Source organism: Liolophura sinensis, chromosome 1 (genome assembly GCF_032854445.1).
Source record: "Liolophura sinensis isolate JHLJ2023 chromosome 1, CUHK_Ljap_v2, whole genome shotgun sequence".
In the NCBI taxonomy this organism is placed as follows: Eukaryota; Metazoa; Mollusca; class Polyplacophora; order Chitonida; family Chitonidae; genus Liolophura; species Liolophura sinensis.
This window is the reverse complement of record NC_088295.1, coordinates 1,097,924-1,122,970: the sequence shown is the minus strand read 5'-3', so window position 1 is coordinate 1,122,970 and position 25,047 is coordinate 1,097,924. Positions and strand designations below refer to the sequence as shown.

At 42.6% G+C, this 25,047-nt stretch overlaps 1 protein-coding gene across 1 annotated transcript in view; it reads left to right on the top strand.

Moving 5' to 3' along the window:
- The window catches only part of LOC135461452 (uncharacterized), a 276,606-nt gene that overhangs the window by 108,402 nt on the left and 143,157 nt on the right, over positions 1 to 25,047 (top strand). The window contains exons 46-60 of the mRNA XM_064738560.1: positions 84 to 211; positions 602 to 820; positions 2,599 to 2,831; positions 5,678 to 5,814; positions 7,592 to 7,719; positions 11,344 to 11,789; positions 12,626 to 12,765; positions 16,190 to 16,311; positions 16,790 to 16,981; positions 17,275 to 17,453; positions 17,839 to 18,754; positions 19,199 to 19,390; positions 19,709 to 19,920; positions 21,505 to 21,635; positions 22,629 to 22,762. Of these exons, the coding sequence (XP_064594630.1) occupies positions 84 to 211; positions 602 to 820; positions 2,599 to 2,831; positions 5,678 to 5,814; positions 7,592 to 7,719; positions 11,344 to 11,789; positions 12,626 to 12,765; positions 16,190 to 16,311; positions 16,790 to 16,981; positions 17,275 to 17,453; positions 17,839 to 18,754; positions 19,199 to 19,390; positions 19,709 to 19,920; positions 21,505 to 21,635; positions 22,629 to 22,762 (3,509 nt within the window). The remainder of the gene's footprint in view (positions 1 to 83; positions 212 to 601; positions 821 to 2,598; positions 2,832 to 5,677; positions 5,815 to 7,591; positions 7,720 to 11,343; positions 11,790 to 12,625; positions 12,766 to 16,189; positions 16,312 to 16,789; positions 16,982 to 17,274; positions 17,454 to 17,838; positions 18,755 to 19,198; positions 19,391 to 19,708; positions 19,921 to 21,504; positions 21,636 to 22,628; positions 22,763 to 25,047) is intronic.

The window sequence follows — 25,047 nt, the reverse complement described above, 5'->3', positions numbered from 1 at the left end:
GTGGATGTCCATATGGTTTGCTTGTGCTGAAGACATATATTGTAAGAAAGGGCATTAGTTCCTCACCATGTTTGTTTTTGCAGTGGGTAAACTGCCAGATGTGTGGAAGTCTTATGAGAAGTTGCCATTCTTCCGTAATCTTGTCCAGTTATCCAACATGGCCCCAGATGTGTTGGATGTATTTCTTGAGACCCTGATAGACCCTGTCAAGGTAATATACTGACAAGCTCACGTCTCAGTAAGCAGAATCGCCATTTCAGTTCAGAGAGTTCATATACATTTGAATGAGACTTAGACGGCCAGAAGGCATGAGTGAATATGCATCTTACTATGCATAGTTGGGTCTTGTAAGACTCGTGAAATGCCAATTCAGCTTCCAATCCTTGTGGAACATAAATTAGTGACCTACCATTCTGTGAGGTAAAATAGTGACGCACACCTGTTATTTCTCAGGTGTATACAGTTTAACAGTTGTCATTTGGTTGTGAGGTACCATCCATTGATTGACGCATGGATATTGAGGACTCCATACATGTGCAGCAGGAATGCAGGAATGGTGTCAGCATGGCTTATTAAACACCGCGTCTTTTAACCTCTGCAGGGTCAGCGACTGATGGGGCTTATGGCCAACCCGAATTCCACCCTGGAGACTTTCTGTAACTTGACCATGCCCAAACTGGACTTCATTTTTGTCATGCCTGCCAATTCCTCCATGTCATTGGATACAGTACAGTCTCTGATTTGCTCTCTGGAGATTTTCTCACTGGGATCGCAGCTTGTAAACATCACCAATACAGAGTATAAATTCATCAGCGACTTGGTGAGTAGTATTCTAACTTACATATGGTTTATTGTCAGTGGTGCGTAGTATTAACTTACATGTAGTTTATTGTCAGTGGTGAGTAGTATTCTAACTTACATGTAGTTTATTGTCAGTGGTGAGTAGTATTCTAACTTACATGTAGTTTATTGTCAGTGGTGAGTAGTATTCTAACTTACTTGTAGTTTGTTGTCAGTGGTAAATAGTATTCTAACTTACATATGGTTTATTGTCAGTGGTGAGTAGTATTAACTTACATATAGTTTATTGTCAGTGGTGAGTAGTATTCTAACTTACATGTAGTTTATTGTCAGTGGTGAGTAGTATTCTAACTTACATATAGTTTGTTGTCAGTGGTGAGTAGTATTCTAACTTACATGTAGTTTATTGTCAGTGGTGAGTAGTATTCTAACTTACATATAGTTTATTGTCAGTGGTGAGTAGTATTCTAACTTACATATAGTTTATTGTCAGTGGTGAGTAGTATTCTAACTTACATGTAGTTTATTGTCGATGGTGAGTAGTATTCTAACTTACATGTAGTTTATTGTCAGTGGTGAGTAGTATTCTAACTTACATATAGTTTATTGTCAGTGGTGAGTAGTATTCTAACTTACATATAGTTTATTGTCGGTGGTGAGTAGAATTCTAACTTACATGTAGTTTATTGTCAGTGGTGAGTAGTATTCTAACTTACATATAGTTTATTGTCAGTGGTGAGTAGTATTCTAACTTACATGTAGTTTATTGTCAGTGGTGAGTAGTATTCTAACTTACATGTAGTTTATTGTCAGTGGAGAGTAGTATTCTAACTTACATATAGTTTATTGTCAGTGGTGAGTAGTATTCTAACTTACATATAGTTTATTGTCAGTGGTGCATAGTATTAACTTACATGTAGTTTATTGTCAGTGGTGAGTAGTATTCTAACTTACATATAGTTTATTGTCAGTGGTGAGTAGTATTAACTTACATGTAGTTTATTGTCAGTGGTGAGTAGTATTCTAACTTTCATGTAGTTTATTGTCAGTGGTGCATAGTATTAACTTACATGTCGTTTATTGTCAGTGGTGAGTAGAATTCTAACTTACATATAGTTTATTGTCAGTGGTGAGTAGTATTCTAACTTACATGTAGTTTATTGTCAGGGGTGAGTAGTATTCTAACTTACATATAGTTTATTGTCAGTGGTGCGTAGTATTAACTTACATGTAGTTTATTGTCAGTGGTGAGTAGTATTCTAACTTACATGTAGTTTATTGTCATGTAAAAAAAAATCGGCTTTGTGTCTCTGCAGAGTAAACGTGATCAAGCTTCACAAAGGTATTTGGCAGCATGACAATCTGACCATGCAATCCAAAGTGTCTTAGATGAAATACGATCAAAACAAGTAAACTGAAAACTGTTTTACTTTTAATCTACTGATGTAACAGGTTTTGGATGTTTTACTGTACATCTACTGATGTAACAGGTTTTGGATGTTTTACTGTACATCTACTGATGTAACAGGTTTTGGATGTTTTACTGTACATCTACTGATGGAACAGGTTTTGGATGTTTTACTGTACATCCACTGATGGAACAGGTTTTGGATGTTTTACTGTACATCTACTGATGTAACAGGTTTTGGATGTTTTACTGTACATCTACTGGTGGAACAGGTTTTGGATGTTTTACTGTACATCTACTGATGTAACAGGTTTTGGATGTTTTACTGTACATCTACTGATGTAACAGGTTTTGGATGTATCTAGTATAGTATCTATCATATTTTGCAGGTTCTCGGCTCACAAAAACCTACGGGTCAACTCCTCAATATCACAGACTTTCTGAATGACTTGGATTACCTGCAGGCTGCGTTAAGCAACATCACGCACAACCCGCCAAACTCTCGGCTCTTCCAACAACTCAATATCACAGACTACTTTCCATTCTACAGCCTGTTTCTGGAGGAAACCTGGAAGCCGTTCTTTGAAAAAATGTCTGCCAAGATGACGACCAACCCTGCCAGGTATACCCTACACTCTCTAATGATTAACCCTGCTAGGTACGCTGTACAGATTCTAACGACCAATCCTGCCAGGTACATTGTACACTCTCTAATGATTAACCCTGCTTGGTACACTGTACAGATTCTAACGACCAATCCTGACAGGTACATTGTACACTCTCTAATGACTAACCCTGCTAGGTACGCTGTACAGATTCTAACGACCAATCCTGACAGGTACATTGTACACTCTCTAATGATTAACCCTGCTTGGTACACTGTACAGATTCTAACGACCAATCCTGACAGGCACATTGTACACCCTCTAATGATTAACCCTGCTTGGTACACTGTACAGATTCTAACGACCAATCCTGACAGGTACATTGTACACTCTCTAATGATTAACCCTGCTTGGTACACTGTACAGATTCTAACGACCAATCCTGACAGGTACATTGTACACTCTCTAATGATTAACCCTGCTTGGTACACTGTACAGATTCTAACGACCAATCCTGACAGGCACATTGTACACCCTCTAATGATTAACCCTGCTTGGTACACTGTACAGATTCTAACGACCAATCCTGACAGGCACATTGTACACCCTCTAATGATTAACCCTGCTTGGTACACTGTACAGATTCTAACGACCAATCCTGACAGGTACATTGTACACTCTCTAATGATTAACCCTGCTTGGTACACTGTACAGATTCTAACGACCAATCCTGACAGGGCTGCTTGGTACACTGTACAGATTCTAACGACCAGTCCTGACAGGTACATTGTACACTCTCTAATGATTAACCCTGCTTGGTACACTGTACAGATTCTAACGACCAATCCTGACAGGTCCATTGTACACTCTCTAATGATTAACCCTGCTTGGTACACTGTACAGATTCTAACGACCAATCCTGACAGGTACATTGTACACTCTCTAATGATTAACCCTGCTAGGTACACTGTACAGATTCTAACGACCAATCCTGACAGGCACATTGTACACTCTCTATTGATTAACCCTGCTTGGTACACTGTACAGATTCTAACGACCAATCCTGACAGGCACATTGTACACTCTCTAATGACTAACCCTGCTTGGTACACTGTACAGATTCTAACGACCAGTCCTGACAGGCACATTGTACACCCTCTAATGATTAACCCTGCTAGGTACACTGTACAGATTCTAACGACCAATCCTGACAGGCACATTGTACACTCTCTAATGATTAACCCTGCTTGGTACACTGTACAGATTCTAACGACCAATCCTGACAGGTACATTGTACACTCTCTAATGATTAACCCTGCTTGGTACACTGTACAGATTCTAACGACCAGTCCTGACAGGTACATTGTACACTCTCTAATGATTAACCCTGCTTGGTACACTGTACAGATTCTAACGACCAATCCTGACAGGGCTGCTTGGTACACTGTACAGATTCTAACGACCAATCCTGACAGGTACATTGTACACTCTCTAATGATTAACCCTGCTTGGTACACTGTACAGATTCTAACGACCAATCCTGACAGGTCCATTGTACACTCTCTAATGATTAACCCTGCTAGGTACACTGTACAGATTCTAACGACCAATCCTGACAGGCACATTGTACACTCTCTAATGATTAACCCTGCTTGGTACACTGTACAGATTCTAACGACCAATCCTGACAGGCACATTGTACACTCTCTAATGATTAACCCTGCTTGGTACACTGTACAGATTCTAACGACCAATCCTGACAGGTACATTGTACACTCTCTAATGATTAACCCTGCTTGGTACACTGTACAGATTCTAACGACCAATCCTGACAGGTACATTGTACACTCTCTAATGATTAACCCTGCTTGGTACACTGTACAGATTCTAACGACCAATCCTGAAAGGCACATTGTACACTCTCTAATGATTAACCCTGCTAGGTACACTGTACAGATTCTAACGACCAATCCTGACAGGTACATTGTACACTCTCTAATGATTAACCCTGCTAGGTACACTGTACACTCTCTAACAACTAAACCCCGCCAAGTACACCATGCAATCCCTGACAACTAAACCCTGCCAAGTACACCATGCAATCTCTGACAACTAAACCCTGCCAGGTACACTGTACATTTTCTAACAGCTAAACTTTGCCAGGTACACCATGCAATCTCTGACAACTAAACCCTACCAGGTGCATTGTACATTCTCCAGCAGCTAAACCCTGCCAGGTACATCATGCAATCTCTAGCAACTCAACCCTGCCAGGTACACTGTACATTTTCTAACAGCTAAACTTTGCCAGGTACACCATGCAATCTCTGACAACTAAACCCTACCAGGTGCATTGTACATTCTCCAGCAGCTAAACCCTGCCAGGTGCATCATGCAATCTCTAGCAACTAAACCCTGCCAGGTACACTGTACATTTTCTAACAGCTAAACTTTGCCAGGTACACCATGCAATCTCTGACAACTAAACCCTGCAGGTACACTGTACACTCTCTATACTCCCAATGTCGTCTCAATGGACAAATATCTAATTAGCTTACCTGAACGATGTCATTGCAGAGGAGTGAGGGCTAAGTGAGACAAATTCTCTGTAATAAAACAGCCTTAAGGTTCAAACCATCTTTTTAGGTTCATATTTCTTTTTTTTGTTCAGGTTGAAGTGTTTTGGAGGTATTTTGTGGAAATAACCCCCATCCCTACATGTGTCTGTCAGTGGGCACTTGCATTGTGTGAGATTATATCACTCACAGGTGGTTAGATGATAAAGAAGGTAGATTCAGGCTAGAACTGGCTTTATTGTGTCTTTCACTTAAAATGTTTTTATGTTTTAATGTCAATTTTTCAGCATATTTGACATGTTGAAAGCCTTGAAGCCTGTGCTGGGTGCCACACTTCAGAATGGTGATGCCAGCCAAATTTCTGTACTGATCGGGTTAGATGGGGCCATGACCTACCTCACAGACTACTTCACAATGCTACAAGGTTAGTAGGTCAAAGGTTTAATTATAGATGAATATCGAGTATACATTTGAAACATTAGCCCTTGGCCAAGGATATGGTGTTTGTTTGACTGGTGCTTCCACTGAAACAGGATAATGAGATATTCCATATAAGCGGGATGGTTGCTGTTGGATTTGTACGGTTCGCTTCACTACAAACCCTGACCAGCATGTTGACTATCGTGTAGAACACATATCATAAAGGCCACCTGCGGATCAGCCCCATAAATTGTTTGCTTCAGGCTGGGTTAAAACAAAAAAACGAACGAACACTCAAACGATAGGTTTAGAGTTCGTTCCTTTTTTTCCTTGGAGCCGATTATTGGAAATAGCCACAGAAGGAGCAGGTCTGATGAAGGTAGTCCAGGTAGCACAGCGGGGAATGAGGATTACGATGACACACTTCACTGATCAGAACTGTCAGGATGGTCCCTAGCTGTGATAACCATTTAAGGCTTTTCTACACGACACGTAAACACACTAAATTTGATACCAAATTAGTACAGCCGAATATATTTAGGCCTATATACTGGAATGAGCTGTCAGATTGATGTCATGTAACATACAGTTCACATTCAATGATTTAAGTATTCTTTATTGTATCTCAAGCAAAGATTAGGACAACCCCCTATGGCACAGTATACATGTATATGTAGGTGTCAGCACGCATCAGCTGGTAGGAAACCTGCTGTGTTATGGCAGCACATGGTGTGACTCGGCACATGGAGTGGCTCTGTACATGGTGTGGCTCTGTACATGGTGTGGCTCTGTACATGGTGTGGCTCGGCACATGGTGTGACTCGGCACATGGTGTGACTCGGCACATGCTGTGACTCGACACCTGGTGTGGCTCTGCACATGATGTGGCTCAGCACATGGTGCGGCTCGGCACATGGTGTGGCTCTGTACATGGTGTGGCTCTGTACATGGTGTGACTCGGCACATGTTGTGGCTGTGCACATGGTGTGGCTCAGCACATGTTGTGACTCAGCACATGGTGTGGCTCGGCACATGGAGTGGCTCTGCACATGGTGTGGCTCAGGTCATGGTGTGGCTCGGCACATGGTGTGGCTCGGCACATGGAGTGGCTCTGTACATGTTGTAGCTCAGGTCATGGTGTGGCTCAGCACATGGTGTGACTGAGCACATGTTCTAGCACTCTGTAGGACTGCAGGAGTCTGGCACATACATGTATGTCGGACTACATTTTTAGGCCTATATACTGGGTATTAGTGGACTGACATGTCACTGTGAAACTTGAGCTTTCGTTGGGAAAGATTTCATGAGTGGAACCACTGTTATAGTTGCTGGTATTTTTTTCTAGTGTAGACTTGCGCTGAAAGCCTCTTTATCGATTGCAGATTTGCACAGCAATGTTTAAGCATATCATTGCGTAGTGGCCAGTGGATTCGGAGATTCATTTGATTTGTATAAATCATTTGAACCGAAGTGTCATACGAAGGTTGTAGATCAAGTTCAACTTTTTTTTCCAAGAAAAATTTGGAGAAAAAAACTAAACAAATGCAAATGATTTAAGCGGGGTCAGCCACTTAAAGTAATTGTAGATTATAGATAAATTATGGGGCGTTTTGTGTTTTGACTAGTTTCTTATATTTTTATTTACAGTACTTACATAGATATAAATTGAAGAGAGCTGTAATCCAGCAGTTGTGCGTTGTTTCTAGGTTTAGGGACAACACACACCTGCTGGATTATCCTGGCCCAACCCTTACATTCATCATTTGTTTTTATGTTGTCAGAAGGGAAACTGGCTGATCCTTGGGAGGTATTCAGGGGGGCGCCAAGTTTGCAGAAGATGTTCACCCTGCTAGACCAGGCCTCAGAGATTCTGGAGATTCTCATAGAGACCATGATGTCTCCGACCAAGGTCAGTCCATAGGTAGTGTGATGTTAGACCTTGTTGTATTAGAACGATAGAGACCATGGTGTCCCCATCCCAGGTCAGTCCATAGGTAGTGTGATGTTAGACCTTAGTGTATTAGAACGATAGAGACCATGGTGTCCCCATCCAAGGTCAGTCCACGGGCAGTGTGATGTTAGACCTTAGTGTATTAGAACAGTAGAGACCATGGTGTCCCCATCCCAGGTCAGTCCATAGGTAGTGTGATGTTAGACCTTAGTGTATTAGAACGATAGAGACCATGGTGTCCCCATCCCAGGTCAGTCCATAGGTAGTGTGATGTTAGACCTTGTTGTATTAGAATGATAGAGACCATGGTGTCCCCATCCCAGGTCAGTCCATAGGTAGTGTGATGTTAGACCTTAGTGTATTAGTATGATAGAGACCATGGTGTCCCCATCCAAGGTCAGTCCACGGGCAGTGTGATGTTAGACCTTAGTGTATTAGAACAGTAGAGACCATGGTGTCCCCATCCCAGGTCAGTCCATAGGTAGTGTGATGTTAGACCGTAGTGTATTAGAATGATGGAGACCATGGTGTCCCAACCAGGGCCAGTCCATAGGCAGTGTGATGTTAGACCTTAGTGTATTAGAATGATAGAGACCATGGTGTCCCCATCCAGGGTCAGTCCACGGGCAGTGTGATGTTAGGCCTTAGTGTATTAGAACGATAGAGACCACGGTGTCCCCATCCCAGGTCAGTCCACGGGCAGTGTGATGTTAGACCTTAGTGTATTAGAACAATAGAGACCACGGTGTCCCCATCCAAGGTCAGTCCATAGATAGTGTGATGTTAGACCTTAGTGTATTAGAACGATAGATACCATGATGTCCCCATCCAAGGTCAGTCCATAGGTAGTGTGATGTTAGACCTTAGTGTATTAGAACGATAGAGACCACGGTGTCCCCATCCAAGGTCAGTCCATAGGTAGTGTGATGTTAGACCGTAGTGTATTAGAATGATGGAGACCATGGTGTCCCAACCAGGGTCAGTCCATAGATAGTGTGATGTTAGACCTTAGTGTATTAGAACAGTAGTGACCACGGTGTCCCCATCCCAGGTCAGTCCATAGATAGTGTGATGTTGGACCTTAGTGTATTAGAACGATAGAGACCACGGTGTCCCCATCCAAGGTCAGTCCATAGATAGTGTGATGTTAGACCTTAGTGTATTAGAACGATAGAGACCATGATGTCCCCATCCAAGGTCAGTCCATAGGTAGTGTGATGTTAGACCTTAGTGTATTAGAACGATAGAGACCATGGTGTCCCAACTAGGGTCAGTCCATGGGCAGTGTGATGTTAGGCCTTAGTGTATTAGAACAGTAGTGACCATGGTGTCCCCATCCCAGGTCAGTCCACGGGCAGTGTGATGTTAGACCTTAGTGTATTAGAACAGTAGTGACCATGGTGTCCCCATCCCAGGTCAGTCCATGGGCAGTGTGATGTTAGACCTTAGTGTATTAGAACAATAGAGACCATGGTGTCCCCATCCCAGGTCAGTCCATGGGCAGTGTGATGTTAGACCTTAGTGTATTAGAACAGTAGTGACCATGGTGTCCCCATCCCAGGTCAGTCCATGGGCAGTGTGATGTTAGACCTTAGTGTATTAGAACAGTAGTGACCATGGTGTCCCCATCGAGGGTCAGTCCACGGGCAGTGTGATGTTAGACCTTAGTGTATTAGAACAGTAGTGACCATGGTGTCCCCATCCCAGGTCAGTCCATGGGCAGTGTGATGTTAGACCTTAGTGTATTAGAACAGTAGAGACCATGGTGTCCCCATCCCAGGTCAGTCCATGGGCAGTGTGATGTTAGACCTTAGTGTATTAGAACGATAGAGACCACAGTGTCCCCATCCCAGGTCAGTCCATGGACAGTGTGATGTTAGACCTTAGTGTATTAGAACGATAGAGACCATGGTGTCTCCATCCCAGGTCAGTCCACGGGCAGTGTGATGTTAGACCTTAGTGTATTAGAACAGTAGTGACCATGGTGTCCCCATCCCAGGTCAGTCCACGGGCAGTGTGATGTTAGACCTTACCACGGTGTCCCCATCCCAGGTCAGTCCATGGGCAGTGTGATGTTAGACCTTAGTGTATTAGAACAGTAGTGACCATGGTGTCCCAACCAGGGTCAGTCCATAGGCAGTGTGATGTTAGACCTTAGTGTATTAGAACAGTAGTGACCATGGTGTCCCCATCCAAGGTCAGTCCATAGGTAGTGTGATGTTAGACCTTAGTGTATTAGAACAGTAGTGACCACGGTGTCCCCATCCCAGGTCAGTCCATGGGCAGTGTGATGTTAGACCTTAGTGTATTAGAACGATAGATACCATGATGTCCCCATCCCAGGTCAGTCCATGGGCAGTGTGATGTTAGACCTTAGTGTATTAGAACAGTAGTGACCACGGTGTCCCCATCCCAGGTCAGTCCATAGATAGTGTGATGTTAGACCTTAGTGTATTAGAATGATAGAGACCATGGTGTCCCCATCCAAGGTCAGTCCACGGGCAGTGTGATGTTAGACCTTAGTGTATTAGAACAGTAGTGACCATGGTGTCCCCATCCCAGGTCAGTCCATGGGCAGTGTGATGTTAGACCTTAGTGTATTAGAATGATAGAGACCATGGTGTCCCCATCCCAGGTCAGTCCATGGACAGTGTGATGTTAGACCTTAGTGTATTAGAACAGTAGAGACCATGGTGTCCCCATCCCAGGTCAGTCCATGGGCAGTGTGATGTTAGACCTTAGTGTATTAGAATGATAGAGACCATGGTGTCCCCATCCCAGGTCAGTCCATGGACAGTGTGATGTTAGACCTTAGTGTATTAGAACAGTAGAGACCATGGTGTCTCAACCAAGGTCAGTCCATAGATAGTGTGATGTTAGGCCTTAGTGTATTAGAACGATAGAGACCATGGTGTCCCCATCCCAGGTCAGTCCATGGGCAGTGTGATGTTAGACCTTAGTGTATTAGAACGATAGAGACCACGGTGTCCCCATCCCAGGTCAGTCCATGGGCAGTGTGATGTTAGACCTTAGTGTATTAGAACAGTAGTGACCATGGTGTCCCCATCCCAGGTCAGTCCATGGGCAGTGTGATGTTAGACCTTAGTGTATTAGAATGATAGAGACCACGGTGTCCCCATCCCAGGTCAGTCCATGGGCAGTGTGATGTTAGACCTTAGTGTATTAGAATGATAGAGACCATGGTGTCCCCATCCCAGGTCAGTCCATGGACAGTGTGATGTTAGACAGTGTATTAGAACAGTAGAGACCATGGTGTCTCAACCAAGGTCAGTCCATGGGCAGAGAGAAAGTGAAAGTGATGTTAGGCCACAATGTATTAATAATAATACACATAGATAACTTTCACTTTCTGAATAAGTCCGTCCCAAGCCATGTTACTGTGCAATGTTTTCCAGTGCTAGTCTGGTGAACCACAGTACCTGGTGAGTTAAGTGCCTGTAATATTCTGCCCAAAGAACAGATATGTAAGCAGCTGAGCTGTGTTCGTACTTTTGTGAAAGAAATAGTTTGGAAATAAATTTTGCCCCAAAAGTTGACACTGTTTACATTTCTGTGTTCCAGAGTCAGACCTTCATGTCTCTGTTTGCCCAACATCCTAGGCTAGTATTCCAGACTTTCTGCTCAGAACCTGACGTGGCCGTGTATTTTGAGAAACCTCCGGGATCACTGGTTGATTTGGATGCAGTTCGTCAGGCCATCTGCTCTATCAAAGTGGAGGAGATTGTGGAGGAGCTGGATAACTCATCTCTCTCTACCTTTAACTTTGTGTCCAGGATGCAGCTGCCAGGGAACCTCACGCTAGATGTGGACAAATTTTACCAGCATTTGGAGGAGTTCCAGGTGGCTTTTAACAATCTAGCCCTGAATCCACCAGACGCAGCCAAGTTCACCTCTGCACAACTCAACATTCTCTTTCCCTTCATGGGTTTGTTTGACCAGCAACGGTGGTCACAAATGTTTGACCGGGTGTATGGCCGCCTGGCCTCCAGAGCTGTTGACCCATCATGGTAGGTGGCTATGAGGCTTACAGTACTGTTGACCCATCGTGGTAGGTGGCTGCGAGGTTTTCAGTACTGTTGACCCATCGTGGTAGGTAACTGCGAGGCTTTCAGTACTGTTGACACATCGTGGTAGGTAACTGCGAGGCTTTCAGTGCTGTTGACACATCGTGGTAGGTAACTGCGAGGCTTTCAGTACTGTGCCTCTAGGCTGATAGCAGTGTGTCTGTTTTTGAGCATGTGGCATGGTAGCATACTAGTTAGCAGGTGATTACTGTCTACTGCAGTAGTTTTGCAGATGTACAATGCGGCTGTACGCATGTACAACCTGCAGATGGCTGTGGGTTTTCCCCAGGCTCTGCCTGGTTTCCACACACCATATTGCTGGAGGCTGTCATACACGTGAAATATTCTGTAGTATGGCATAAAACACCAGTCAAATAAATAAATAAATACAGATGTACGACAAGATGAAAGTGGAATGTTACAAGCTTTTTAAGGGTGTGCCAGTGGCAAGTTATGATGGACAGTCACTGTAATGGACGTGGGCCTGCTTGATTTTTAGCTGGATTAATGCATCAGCCGTGTCATAGACATCTAAAAAAATTTGATTCTGTTAACATGAATTATGTAAAATACACCCACAGGTGTACATGGTACATACAAGAAAAAGAATCGAAACTGCATTGTTTCTGGGATGTACATAACGGCACGTTCTCAGTACAGTGCCAGGAGAAGTACATCTTCACAGGTCGGCTTGTCTGTGGATGTACTTGAGCCAGATTTTCTGATTGTTTAATCGTGGTTGTTACTAATGTGCTGTTGTGTAATACTTGTCCTTGTAGGTATGGTGAAGTATACAGTGAGCAGCTGTCCCAGCTATTGGGCATGTTACCCTCTGAGGACCAGGGATTGGTTAGGGTCATGGACATTATGATGGAGATATATGGTGTGATTCTAGACAAATCTCTACTGGTCACAGGCAGTGAGTATCGCTACGTAATAAATGGCATTCACATTTCAGGATGCGTGCCACTACTCTCACCACCACACGTCATCCATGTTCATATTACCACTAGTCGCAGACAGTGGCCTTTGAAGTTTAAGGTTGCAGCTGCTTTTCACGGCCAATAAAATGTCAACATTTCGAAGTAACACTTTCTACTTGGGCATTTTCGGTTTCACTGTTGTTTTTATTATGTCACTATGAATGAGGACACAATTTCCAATGCAGAATTTCAATGAAACAGATATTAAATGCAGTAAGCATGCCTCCACTAGGTTAATCATAGGCCGTTGAGTGAAAATTAGCACCTAGTTCCTGTGTACTGCGAGAGGTCGAGACATTTTGAGTACAAAAAGTGGTGGCCGTCTGAAATGCGAATGTGACGTATTATCTTGTGATATATTTATTTATTTTTGAGATTGGTGTTTTACGCCATACTCAAGAATATTTCACTTATATGACAGTGGCCAGCATTATGGTGGAAGGAAACTGGGCAGACCATCCGCAGGTTGCTGGCACGTACAACTGGAGAGGAAGTCAGCATGAGCAGGACAACTCTAGTGGACGTTATGTGTTCTGCCACAACAGTTAGTGGACGTTGAGTGTTCAGCCACAACAGTTAGTTGATGTTGAGTGTTCAACCACAACAGTTAGTGGACATTGAGTGTTTAGCCACAACAGTTAGTGGCCACAACAGTAACTGTTGTGGCTGAACACTCAACGTCAACTAACTGTTGTGGCTGAACACTCAACGTCCACTAACTGTTGTGGCTAAACACTCAATGTCCAATAACTGTTGTGGCTAAACACTCAACGTCAACTGACTGTTGTGGTTGAACACTCAACGTCCACTAACTGTTGTGGCTGAACACTCAACGTCCACTAACTGTTGTGGCTGAACACTCAACGTCAGCTAACTGTTGTGGTTGAACACTCAACATCCACTGACTGTTGTGGCTCAACACTTAATGTCCAATAACTGTTGTGGCTGAACACTCAATGTCCACTAAATGTTGTGGCTGAACACTCAACGTCCACTAACTGTTGTGGCTGAACACTCAACGTCCAATAACTGTTGTGGCTGAACACTTAACGTCCACTTACTGTTGTGGCCACTAACTGTTGTGGCTAAACACTTACTGTCCAATAACTGTTGTGGCTGAACACTCAACGTCAACTAACTGTTGTGGCTGAACACTCAACATCCAATAACTGTTGTGGCTCAACACTCAACGTCCACTAACTGTTGTGGCTGAACACTCAACGTCAACTAACAGTTGTGGTTGAACACTCAACGTCCACCAACTGTTGTGGCTCAACACTAAATGTCCAATAACTGTTGTGGCTAAACACTCAACGTCCACTAACTGTTGTGGCTGAACATCCCCTAACTGTTGCGGCCACTAACTGTTAGTGACCACAACAGTTAGTGGATGTTGAGTGTTCAGCCACAACAGTTAGTGGACGTTGAGTGTTCAGCCACAACAGTTAGTTGATGTTGAGTGTTCAGCCACAACAGTTAATGGACATTAAGTGTTTAGCCACAACAGTTAGTGGACATTAATTGTTTACCCACAACAGTTAGTGGCCACAACAGTTAGTTGACGTTGAGTGTTCAGCCACAACAGTTATTGGACGTTGAGTGTTCAGCCACAACAGTTAGTGGACGTTGAGTGTTCAGCCACAACAGTAAGTGGACGTTGAGTGTTCAGCCACAACAGTTAGTGGACATTGAGTGTTCAGCCACAATAGTGAGTGGACGTTGAGTGTTCAGCCACAACAGTTATTGGACATTGAGTGTTCAGCCACAACAGTTAATGGACATTAAGTGTTCAGCCACAACATTTAGTGGACATTGAGTGTTTAGCAACAACAGTTAGTGACCACAACAGTTAGTGGATGTTGAGTGTTCAGCCACAACAGTTATTGGACATTGAGTGTTCATCCACAACAGTTAGTGGACGTTGAGTGTTCAGCCACAACAGTTATTGGACATTGAGTGTTCAGCCACAACAGTTATTGGACAGTGAGTGTTCAGCCACAATAGTGAGTGGACGTTGAGTGTTCAGCCACAACAGTTATTGGACATTGAGTGTTCAGCCACAACAGTTATTGGACATTGAATGTTCAGCCTTCACTACTTCATATGTGGATACAAATCCAGTTATGTGGTATTTTAATATTCTTTAAAAATGGGTAAGTGGGAAGGGGTGTCATCAACCTGTGGATGGTCGTGGGTTTTCCCCAGGCTCTGCCCGGTTTCCTCCCACAATAATGCTGGATGCCGTCGTATAAGTGAAATATTCTTGAGTGCGGCGTAAAACACCAATCAAATAAATAAATAAATATCTTTAAAAATGGAAAATAGCCCTGGTGTTTTGGGTACATAAGGTTCAACAGAACGTAAATGATTTGTGCATAAAAATGTGGATGAATCAAAGAACACAGTCAGATTTATTTTGCCTGATGGCCTTGACCCGTTGACCCATGTTATAACTCATTACTGATTGTGTTTCTGCATTGTGATGTTGACCCATGTTATAACTCATTACTGATGGTGTTTCTGCCTTGTGATGTTGACCCATGTTATAACTCATTACTGATGGTGTTTCTGCCTTGTGATGTTGACCCATGTTATAACTCATTACTGATTGTGTTTCTGCCTTGTGATGTTGACCCATGTTATAACTCATTACTGACTGTGTTTCTGTCTGGAGGTGTTGACCCAATGACCTATGTTAAGACTCAATACTGATGGTGTTTTTCCCTGGTTGTGTTGACCCATTGACCCATGTTATAACTCATTACTGATTGTGTTTCTGTCTGGTGGTGTTGACCCATGTTATAACTTGTTACTGATGGTGTTTCTGCCTTGTGATGTTGACCCATGTTATAACTCGTTACAGATTGTGTTTCTGCCTGGTTGTGTTGACCCATTGACCCATGTTATAACTCACTACTGATTGTGTTTCTGTCTGGTGGTGTGGACACAATGGTGGTGTTGTTTTTTGTCTCATTATTGATGGTGTTTCTGCCTTATGATGTTGACCCATTGACCCATGCTATAACTCATTTCTGATGGTGTTTCTGTCTTGTGATGTTGACCTGTGTAATAACTCATTACTGACTGTGTTTCTGTCTGGAGGTGTTGACCCAATGACCTATGTTAAGACTCAATACTGATGGTGTTTTTCCCTGGTTGTGTCGACCCATTGACCCATGTTATAACTCATTACTGATTGTGTTTCTGTCTGGTGGTGTTGACCCATGCTATGATTCATTACTGATGGTGTTTCTGCCTGGTTGTGTTGACCAATTGACCCATTGACCCATGTTATATTTCATTACTGATTGTGTCGATCTGGTGGTGTCACCCAATGACCCATGTTGTGTGTTTTCACAGAGACAAGTTTCCGTCTGGCTGACCTGTTCCCAGCCTCCCCTGCAATCCAGCAGCTGGCGAACTTCCTGGACAGCTCACCTGAGCTTGTGGAGATGATTCTGTCTTCAGTAACCACACCTCAGGTAAATTATTGTATAATTCTGTGATAATGTACTTGTATGGAAACACCTGAGCTTGTAGAGATCAGTTTCTCTTCAGTAAACTCACGTCATGTAAAATCAATGTACGGTTCTGTGATAATGTACAGTACGTGAGCTTATAGAGATGATTTTCTCTTCAGTAAGCTCACCTCAGGTAAATCAGCCTTCAGTTGTGTATGTAAATGCTTGAGCTTGTAGAAAATGATTCTCTCTTCAGTAGGTAGACCTCAGGTAACTCATCCTAGAGTTCTGTGAAAATGTAAACCATCAGCTTTTCTGATGCATCTATTTTTGGCTGGCCTCCAGTGATATACATGTATCACCCTACACATCATCAGATGTGCTGGATATATATATATATACAATAGATATGTAGTTATTGAATATAATTATTTGATATATTTGAAAGCACATGATATATAGATGTAAACTTTCGCCATTGCCTGCATCCTTGTCATAGTTTGCCAACCTGTACACGATGACGTTAGACCAGGCATTACGGGAGATCTGTCAGCGACCGGAGAGCTACTTCACCCTTTCCCCTGAGTCCGGTAAAACTGTGGAAGAGTTGATGTCACAGTTCTGCACTATCAATCTGACTGCCCTGGCCAGAGAGTTTGAGGAAGAGCTTCACCTGCCAAGTCTTATACATGTGAGCACAATGGACATGTAGCTTTGTGGAATTGTTGTGTTGTAGGACTACATGCATGTGGAGGAGATGACTGTCAACCAAAACGCCAAAGTCATGAAAACCCTTCTTGAAGGGTTTTCAGTCTGGTGGGATTGTTCTCACTAATAATTCCAAGCAGTCGTTAACTTGTCAGCTGTCACTTGTAGCAAAACAGAGTGTCTTTTAGCCAAGCTAATGGTTTCTTCATGTCTGTATGTCATGTTGTAAATGCTAGTTCATTAATGGGGATTATTTTTTTTGGCCTTTTGTTGAAGATGTCCAGTAACATGACGTTTAACCTGACATCTTACATTCTGATCACCGTGAGGCTCATGAATTCTACCTGGACAAGAGAGCCCTTCCCCATGCTGATCTTTGACAGGTGGACAAACCAGTCATTCTGGAACAACGTTTTCACCAGATACTCACAGATGATCAGCAGCCCAACTCAAGAGTGAGACAACTTCTTTATGCCTGCTATATGTACTGGTTACTGTAGTTGTATATGTACTGGTTACTGTAGTTGTATATTTACTGGTTACTGTAGTCGTATATGTACTGGTTACTGTAGTGGTATATGTACTGGTTACTGTATTCCTTACTGTACTGGTTACTGGGCAACTTCTCACAAAACACACATTATTGGTATTACCTTCTTAACCAGTTACGGGGCATGTTTATGTGTGTATTTTTGATCTCTGTCCCAGCTCTTCCATTTTTTGTTGAAGATTCTGCAGTTGGCAAAGAGGACAGAAATTTTACATTGTAAGGGGAAGCTGCTAGGATTATGTTATTTCAAATTGACAGTTGAAATTGAACATAAGCCTTCATGTTTTCAGAATTGAGTTGCTCTTGAAGTCAGTCTTACCGATGATCCTGCCGGCAAATGACAGCTCGTTCCAAGCTGTGGCTGTGGTTATTGAGGAAGTGACACGGGTCATTAATGCCAAGCTGACAGAGCTAACCAACGGCACTCTTAGCCTTGACACCTTGTTTGACGATGCTCCCAGGGTGAAGCGCTTATTGGAGGAGTCACTGGGTATTGCTCCAGATCTGCTACATGCCCTGTTCTCTGCCACCATCTCCCAGCCGGACAAACTACTGGAACTTGTCACCACTCCCGACTGGAAGGCGGGGATCTGTGGGCAGCCAGGCGCCCTCCAGGCTGTCTTCAGTCTACCTGCGACCATCAACTCCTCCGAGGTGCAGCGAGTTGTCTGCTCGGTCAACGAGACCCTGCTGGCCAGGGATGTCATCCACATGCTTGGCATCGACAGAATCCAAACCAAGTTGCAACAACTGCATGACGGCAAACTGGTGATCAACTGGGAGGAGGTGTTTGCTCAATCTAACCAGCTTTATGCTGCCATAGCCAGGCTGATCCGTCACCCTCCCCGCATACAGTTCCCGGTCATCGACATGCAGGCCCTGGACAAACTGGCACAGAGTATACTACAGAACCTCAATGACCCTAACAGCGGCCTTGTTAACCTGGTCAAGGTGTTGAATGTCCTGGACAAGTATCTCAATGGAACAGAAGGCTGGGCATTTGTCACTAACTACTACAGAGCCTCTGAAATCCTGCTGTCCTACATGAACCACATAGTGGGCATGCTGACCCAGTCAGGACGGAAGGTAGACCTGGCTAGTCTGTTTGGAGGGTCTCCTCACCTACGCAGGCTGCTTGACCTTGTCTTCCACCTGGGCCCAGACTTCCTCAATGGCTTCCTGTCCGCATCAGTTAAACCAGAAATGGTAAGTAAAGCGCATGCAAAAGGGAGTGATTGGTGCAGGATAAAGTTTTTTTTGTTAAAAACATTCTCAAATGACCACAATGATGAGGCTCATTAGTTTGAATTTCTCGAAGAATTTTTGTGAAACTTGGCATATGTGTTGTAAGCAATATGTAGATGTACTTGAGACTTGTTGGTTTTATTATTTCCAAGTTATGGCTGTGTAAGGAAAGAATTAGGGCTTAACTGAGCTGTGATAGCATCTCCTGACTAAACAGAGGTAGATGAAAGCCCCACTCTCAAAGGCATGTTATTTACATGGCTGTGGGGGAGGAGGCTGGAGGAGAGGGGTAGATTCAGTAGGCAGTGTCTGAACCACATTGTTCTCCAAATATGGAGTCACTTACATGTTAAATCAGACAATCCAAAAATGAGATCGCATAATACATCTTGGAACGGGTTTCAGATTGCCAGCCTAGCCACGGGGAAGTTTGACCCAGCCACTCAGCTGTGCAGCGAGTCTGACATGCGGCGATACTTCAGCTTCCATCCCTCCTTCAATCTGACTTACGCCATTGCTGCTCTGTGTCAGTTCAACAGTTCTCAGGTGCTGGCAGAGCTATCCAACTTGTTTGATATCAGGACTTTAGGAGACCAGGTAAGGAGTTCCAACTCAAGGCAAATGCATGTGTAGATATGCATGTGCTGTCAGACTGCTGTCATGGTTTTGATAGATTTTCTGCAATATACACTAAGTGAACACTGGCATGTTCATGGTTGATAGTATTTCCATGATGTAACATAGAGGTTTTTAGGCTTTCTGTCCCTTCGTGTGCTGAACTCTCCATCTTGCTGCTTTTGCGTCAGTTTGCTCATGGAGCTGTCAGAAAGGCTGATTATATTGAGAGCCATATTCACACAGATGAATATTTTGGTTAATACACATATAATGTGCTGTTTTGTTTATGATATACAGCTGGCAGGTATAGGACAAGATGGAGAGAAGTTTGATCCCTTGGACTACATCAGGCAAATGCAGGAGTTCTCAACTAATCTCGTCAGGCTGTTCAAAACAACAGGGTTCACCTTTGACAGTGTGGATGTGATCAAGTACATGCAGTTCAATGGAAGCATGGATGCTTTGTTGCAAAACTCATTACTCATGGCCATATCAAAGAATGCTACCAGGTGAGCTGGGCACATTAGTCATGGCCATATCAGAGAATTCTACCAGGTGAGCTGGGCACATTAGTCATGGCCATATCAGAGAATTCTACCAGGTGAGCTGGGCACATTAGTCATGGCCATATCAAAGAATGCTACCAGGTGAGCTGGGCACATTAGTCATGGCCATATCACAGAATGCTACCAGGTGAGCTGGGCACATTAGTCATGGCCATATCAGAGAATTCTACCAGGTGAGCTGGGCACATTAGTCATGGCCATATCAAAGAATGCTACCAGGTGAGCTGGGCACATTAGTCATGGCCATATCACAGAATGCTACCAGGTGAGCTGGGCACATTAGTCATGGCCATATCACAGAATGCTACCAGGTGAGCTGGGCACATTAGTCATGGCCATATCAAAGAATGCTACCAGGTGAGCTGGGCACATTAGTCGTGGCCATATCAAAGAATGCTACCAGGTGAGCTGGGCACATTAGTCGTGGCCATATCATAGAATTCTACCAGGTGAGCTGGGCACATTAGTCATGGCCATATCAGAGAATTCTACCAAGTGAGCTGGGCACATTAGTCATGGCCATATCAAAGAATGCTACCAGGTGAGCTGGGCACATTAGTCATGGCCATATCAAAGAATGCTACCAGGTGAGCTGGGCACATTAGTCATGGCCATATCAAAGAATGCTACCAGGTGAGCTGGGCACATTAGTCATGGCCATATCAAAGAATGCTACCAGGTGAGCTGGGCACATTAGTCATGGCCATATCAGAGAATTCTACCAGTGAGCTGGGCACATTAGTCATGGCCATATCAAAGAATGCTACCAGGTGAGCTGGGCACATTAGTCATGGCCATATCAGAGAATTCTACCAGGTGAGCTGGGCACATTAGTCATGGCCATATCAAAGAATGCTACCAGGTGAGCTGGGCACATTAGTCATGGCCATATCAGAGAATTCTACCAGGTGAGCTGGGCACATTAGTCGTGGCCATATCAGAGAATTCTACCAGGTGAGCTGGGCACATTAGTCATGGCCATATCAGAGAATTCTACCAGGTGAGCTGGGCACATTAGTCGTGGCCATATCACAGAATGCTACCAGGTGAGCTGGGCACATTAGTCATGGCCATATCAAAGAATGCTACCAGGTGAGCTGGGCACATTAGTCGTGGCCATATCAAAGAATGCTACCAGGTGAGCTGGGCACATTAGTCATGGCCATATCACAGAATGCTACCAGGTGAGCTGGGCACATTAGTCGTGGCCATATCAAAGAATGCTACCAGGTGAGCATGGCACATTAGTCGTGGCCATATCAAAGAATGCTACCAGGTGTGTTGATTAAAACTTGACACATTAGTTTTTTAGTTGCTTTTTTTTCTCGAGTTTTGCAATTATGAAAACGTTATGTTGTCATAGAACATAATACATGTAGTTTATGCCTGAAGGGGCATTGTTCTTTTGTTGGTGGGCTTAAAATTTCAAGGAAGAAATTTGTGCTTGAGTGGTTTACAAACTACATGTCTGAAGAAAAATTAATACAAGAAAAGAACTTTTACACGTTTGTGTGTTTCATATTTTAGCTTTGCTGAACAACTTCAGCTGATGATGCCACTGATAGAGAAGACAGAGTTTTGGAAGGCTGTACGACCTATGCTGAATGCTGTCAATATTCTAACAGATGTTCTTAACAGGAAACTCACAGTTATTGAAAGTAAGAAAGATTCCATGGTCCCATTTGTTTTACCTTCTCACTACTATATTTTCTTTGTAATTGACTGTCATATTTTGGCAAATGTTTCTTAATATTAAAACAAATATTTGCCATTTTGTAAATGGCATTTGAGATGTTAATAGTACGAACTAACATAGCTTCAATAAGAACTTGCTGTCGGTTGCTGTTTAATATAACTTGGTTTTTGTTTTGATATGGGTGTTCCTTGACTTCAGTGGTTTTCTTTGAAAATTTGGTGACAGTTTTAAAGGAAAAGACCTCTAAAATTCGAAGTGCATGTAGGTATCACTAAATATAGCACTTAAAACTATGCATAAGTATACTACTATTTTAAGTTTTGAAAATTGTTAATGGCGTTCAGACATTTAAATTCTAAGGTTGGCTTTATGGACCATACTATAAGAGGTTAGGAACTGTGATGTCACAGGAAGTTTATCCAACTCTAATCACCGCACTGAATGTTGGAACAACTCTTTTTACCCATGACTAAAAGATTTGATGAAATAATGTTCCCAAAAATTCCTTTCTTCTGGTGGATATCAGAACTAAACTAAAAAAAAAGGGTGATGTGATGTCAGAGCTCCTAGATACCATCATTATGGCTTACAGAGCCCTCCATAGTATTCAAATATTTTAAAGCCTTTCAACACTCTTAAAAAATCTGAAAAAAATAAATAAATAAATAAATAAATGAAAGCATTCTTACGCATAGTTTTCAGTTGTCTGGATGATGAGCCTTACTTTGTGTTTCTCACTTTTCTTTTACTTTTATTCAGATGACCACTCTTATATAAGTGGTATTTTCTTGATATCATCAATAAACACTGATCTAATAAATAAACGAATAAATAAATAAATACGTTTATTTGAAGATTTTAGTAGAAATAATTGTGTCTTTATAGTGAGCCTTGCTGACAACATGGTGAGGCTTTCACAATCAATGTCACAAACATTCTGTCTTTCAACTTTCAGCTCAGCCCATAACACTGGAAAACCTTCTGAAGAATGCTACACACATTAGACAGTTGATGGAGAAAGGCTTTGAACTTGCTCCAGATTTTGTCTCTTCAATACTTCAGTCGACAGCAAATACAACTGCTTATTTGGTAAGAAATTAAAATTTGTGTGGATATACTTCACTTTGTAACCTCACATCTGAACCACAGTAAAGACTTACATCTACATTATAAGTGATGCCAGCCTGTGTCATGGGTATATGGCCTGACGTTTCACTAAATAACCTCCCATTTGGAGTACAATAAACACTTGCATCTACATTATAAGTGATGCCAGCCTGTGTCATGGGTATATGGCCTGACGTTTCACTAAATAACCTCCCATTTGGAGTACAATAAACACTTACATCTACATTATAAGTGATGCCAGCCTGTGTCATGGGTATATGGCCTGACGTTTCACTAAATAACCTCCCATTTGGAATACAATAAACACTTACATCTACATTATAAGTGATGCCAGCCTGTGTCATGGATGTATGGCCTGACGTTTCACTAAATAACCTCCCATTTGGAGTACAATAAACACTTACATCTACATTATAAGTGATGCCAGCCTGTGTCATGGATGTATGGCCTGACGTTTCACTAAATAACCTCCCATTTGGAGTACAATAAACACTTGCATCTACATTATAAGTGATGCCAGCCTGTGTCATGGATGTATGGCCTGACATTTCACTAAATAACCTCCCATTTGGAGTACAATAAACACTTGCATCTACATTATAAGTGATGCCAGCCTGTGTCATGGATGTATGGCCTGACGTTTCACTAAATAACCTCCCATTTGGAGTACAATAAACACTTACATCTACATTATAAGTGATGCCAGCCTGTGTCATGGGTATATGGCCTGACGTTTCACTAAATAACCTCCCATTTGGAGTACAATAAACACTTACATCTACATTATAAGTGATGCCAGCCTGTGTCATGGGTATATGGCCTGACGTTTCACTAAATAACCTCCCATTTGGAATACAATAAACACTTGCATCTACATTATAAGTGATGCCAGCCTGTGTCATTGATGTATGGCCTGACATTTCACTAAATAACCTCCCATTTGGAGTACAATAAACACTTACATCTACATTATAAGTGATGCCAGCCTGTGTCATTGATGTATGGCCTGACGTTTCACTAAATAACCTCCCATTTGGAGTACAATAAACACTTGCATCTACATTATAAGTGATGCCAGCCTGTGTCATGGATGTATGGCCTGACATTTCACTAAATAACCTCCCATTTGGAGTACAATAAACACTTACATCTACATTATAAGTGATGCCAGCCTGTGACATGGGTATATGGCCTGACATTTCACTAAATAACCTCCCATTTGGAGTACAATAAACACTTACATCTACATTATAAGTGATGCCAGCCTGTGTCATGGGTATATGGCCTGACGTTTCACTAAATAACCTCCCATTTGGAGTACAATAAACACTTGCATCTACATCATAAGTGATGCCAGCCTGTGTCATGGGTATATGGCCTGACATTTCACTAAATAACCTCCCATTTGGAGTACAATAAACACTTACATCTACATCATAAGTGATGCCAGCCTGTGTCATGGGTATATGGCCTGACATTTCACTAAATAACCTCCCATTTGGAGTACAATAAACACTTGCATCTACATTATAAGTGATGCCAGCCTGTGTCATGGGTATATGGCCTGACATTTCACTAAATAACCTCCCATTTGGAATACAATAAACACTTGCATCTACATTATAAGTGATGCCAGCCTGTGTCATGGGTATATGGCCTGACATTTCACTAAATAACCTCCCATTTGGAGTACAATAAACACTTACATCTACATTATAAGTGATGCCAGCCTGTGTCATTGATGTATGGCCTGACGTTTCACTAAATAACCTCCCATTTGGAGTACAATAAACACTTACATCTACATTATAAGTGATGCCAGCCTGTGTCATGGGTATATGGCCTGACGTTTCACTAAATAACCTCCCATTTGGAATACAATAAACACTTACATCTACACTATAAGTGATGCCAGCCTGTGTCATTGATGTATGGCCTGACATTTCACTAAATAACCTCCCATTTGGAGTACAATAAACACTTGCATCTACATTATAAGTGATGCCAGCCTGTGTCATTGATGTATGGCCTGACGTTTCACTAAATAACCTCCCATTTGGAGTACAATAAACACTTACATCTACATTATAAGTGATGCCAGCCTGTGTCCTGGATATATGACCTGACGTTTCACTAAATAACCTCCCATTTGGAGTACAATAAACACTTACATCTACATTATAAGTGATGCCAGCCTGTGTCATGGATATATGACCTGACATTTCACTAAATAACCTCCCATTTGG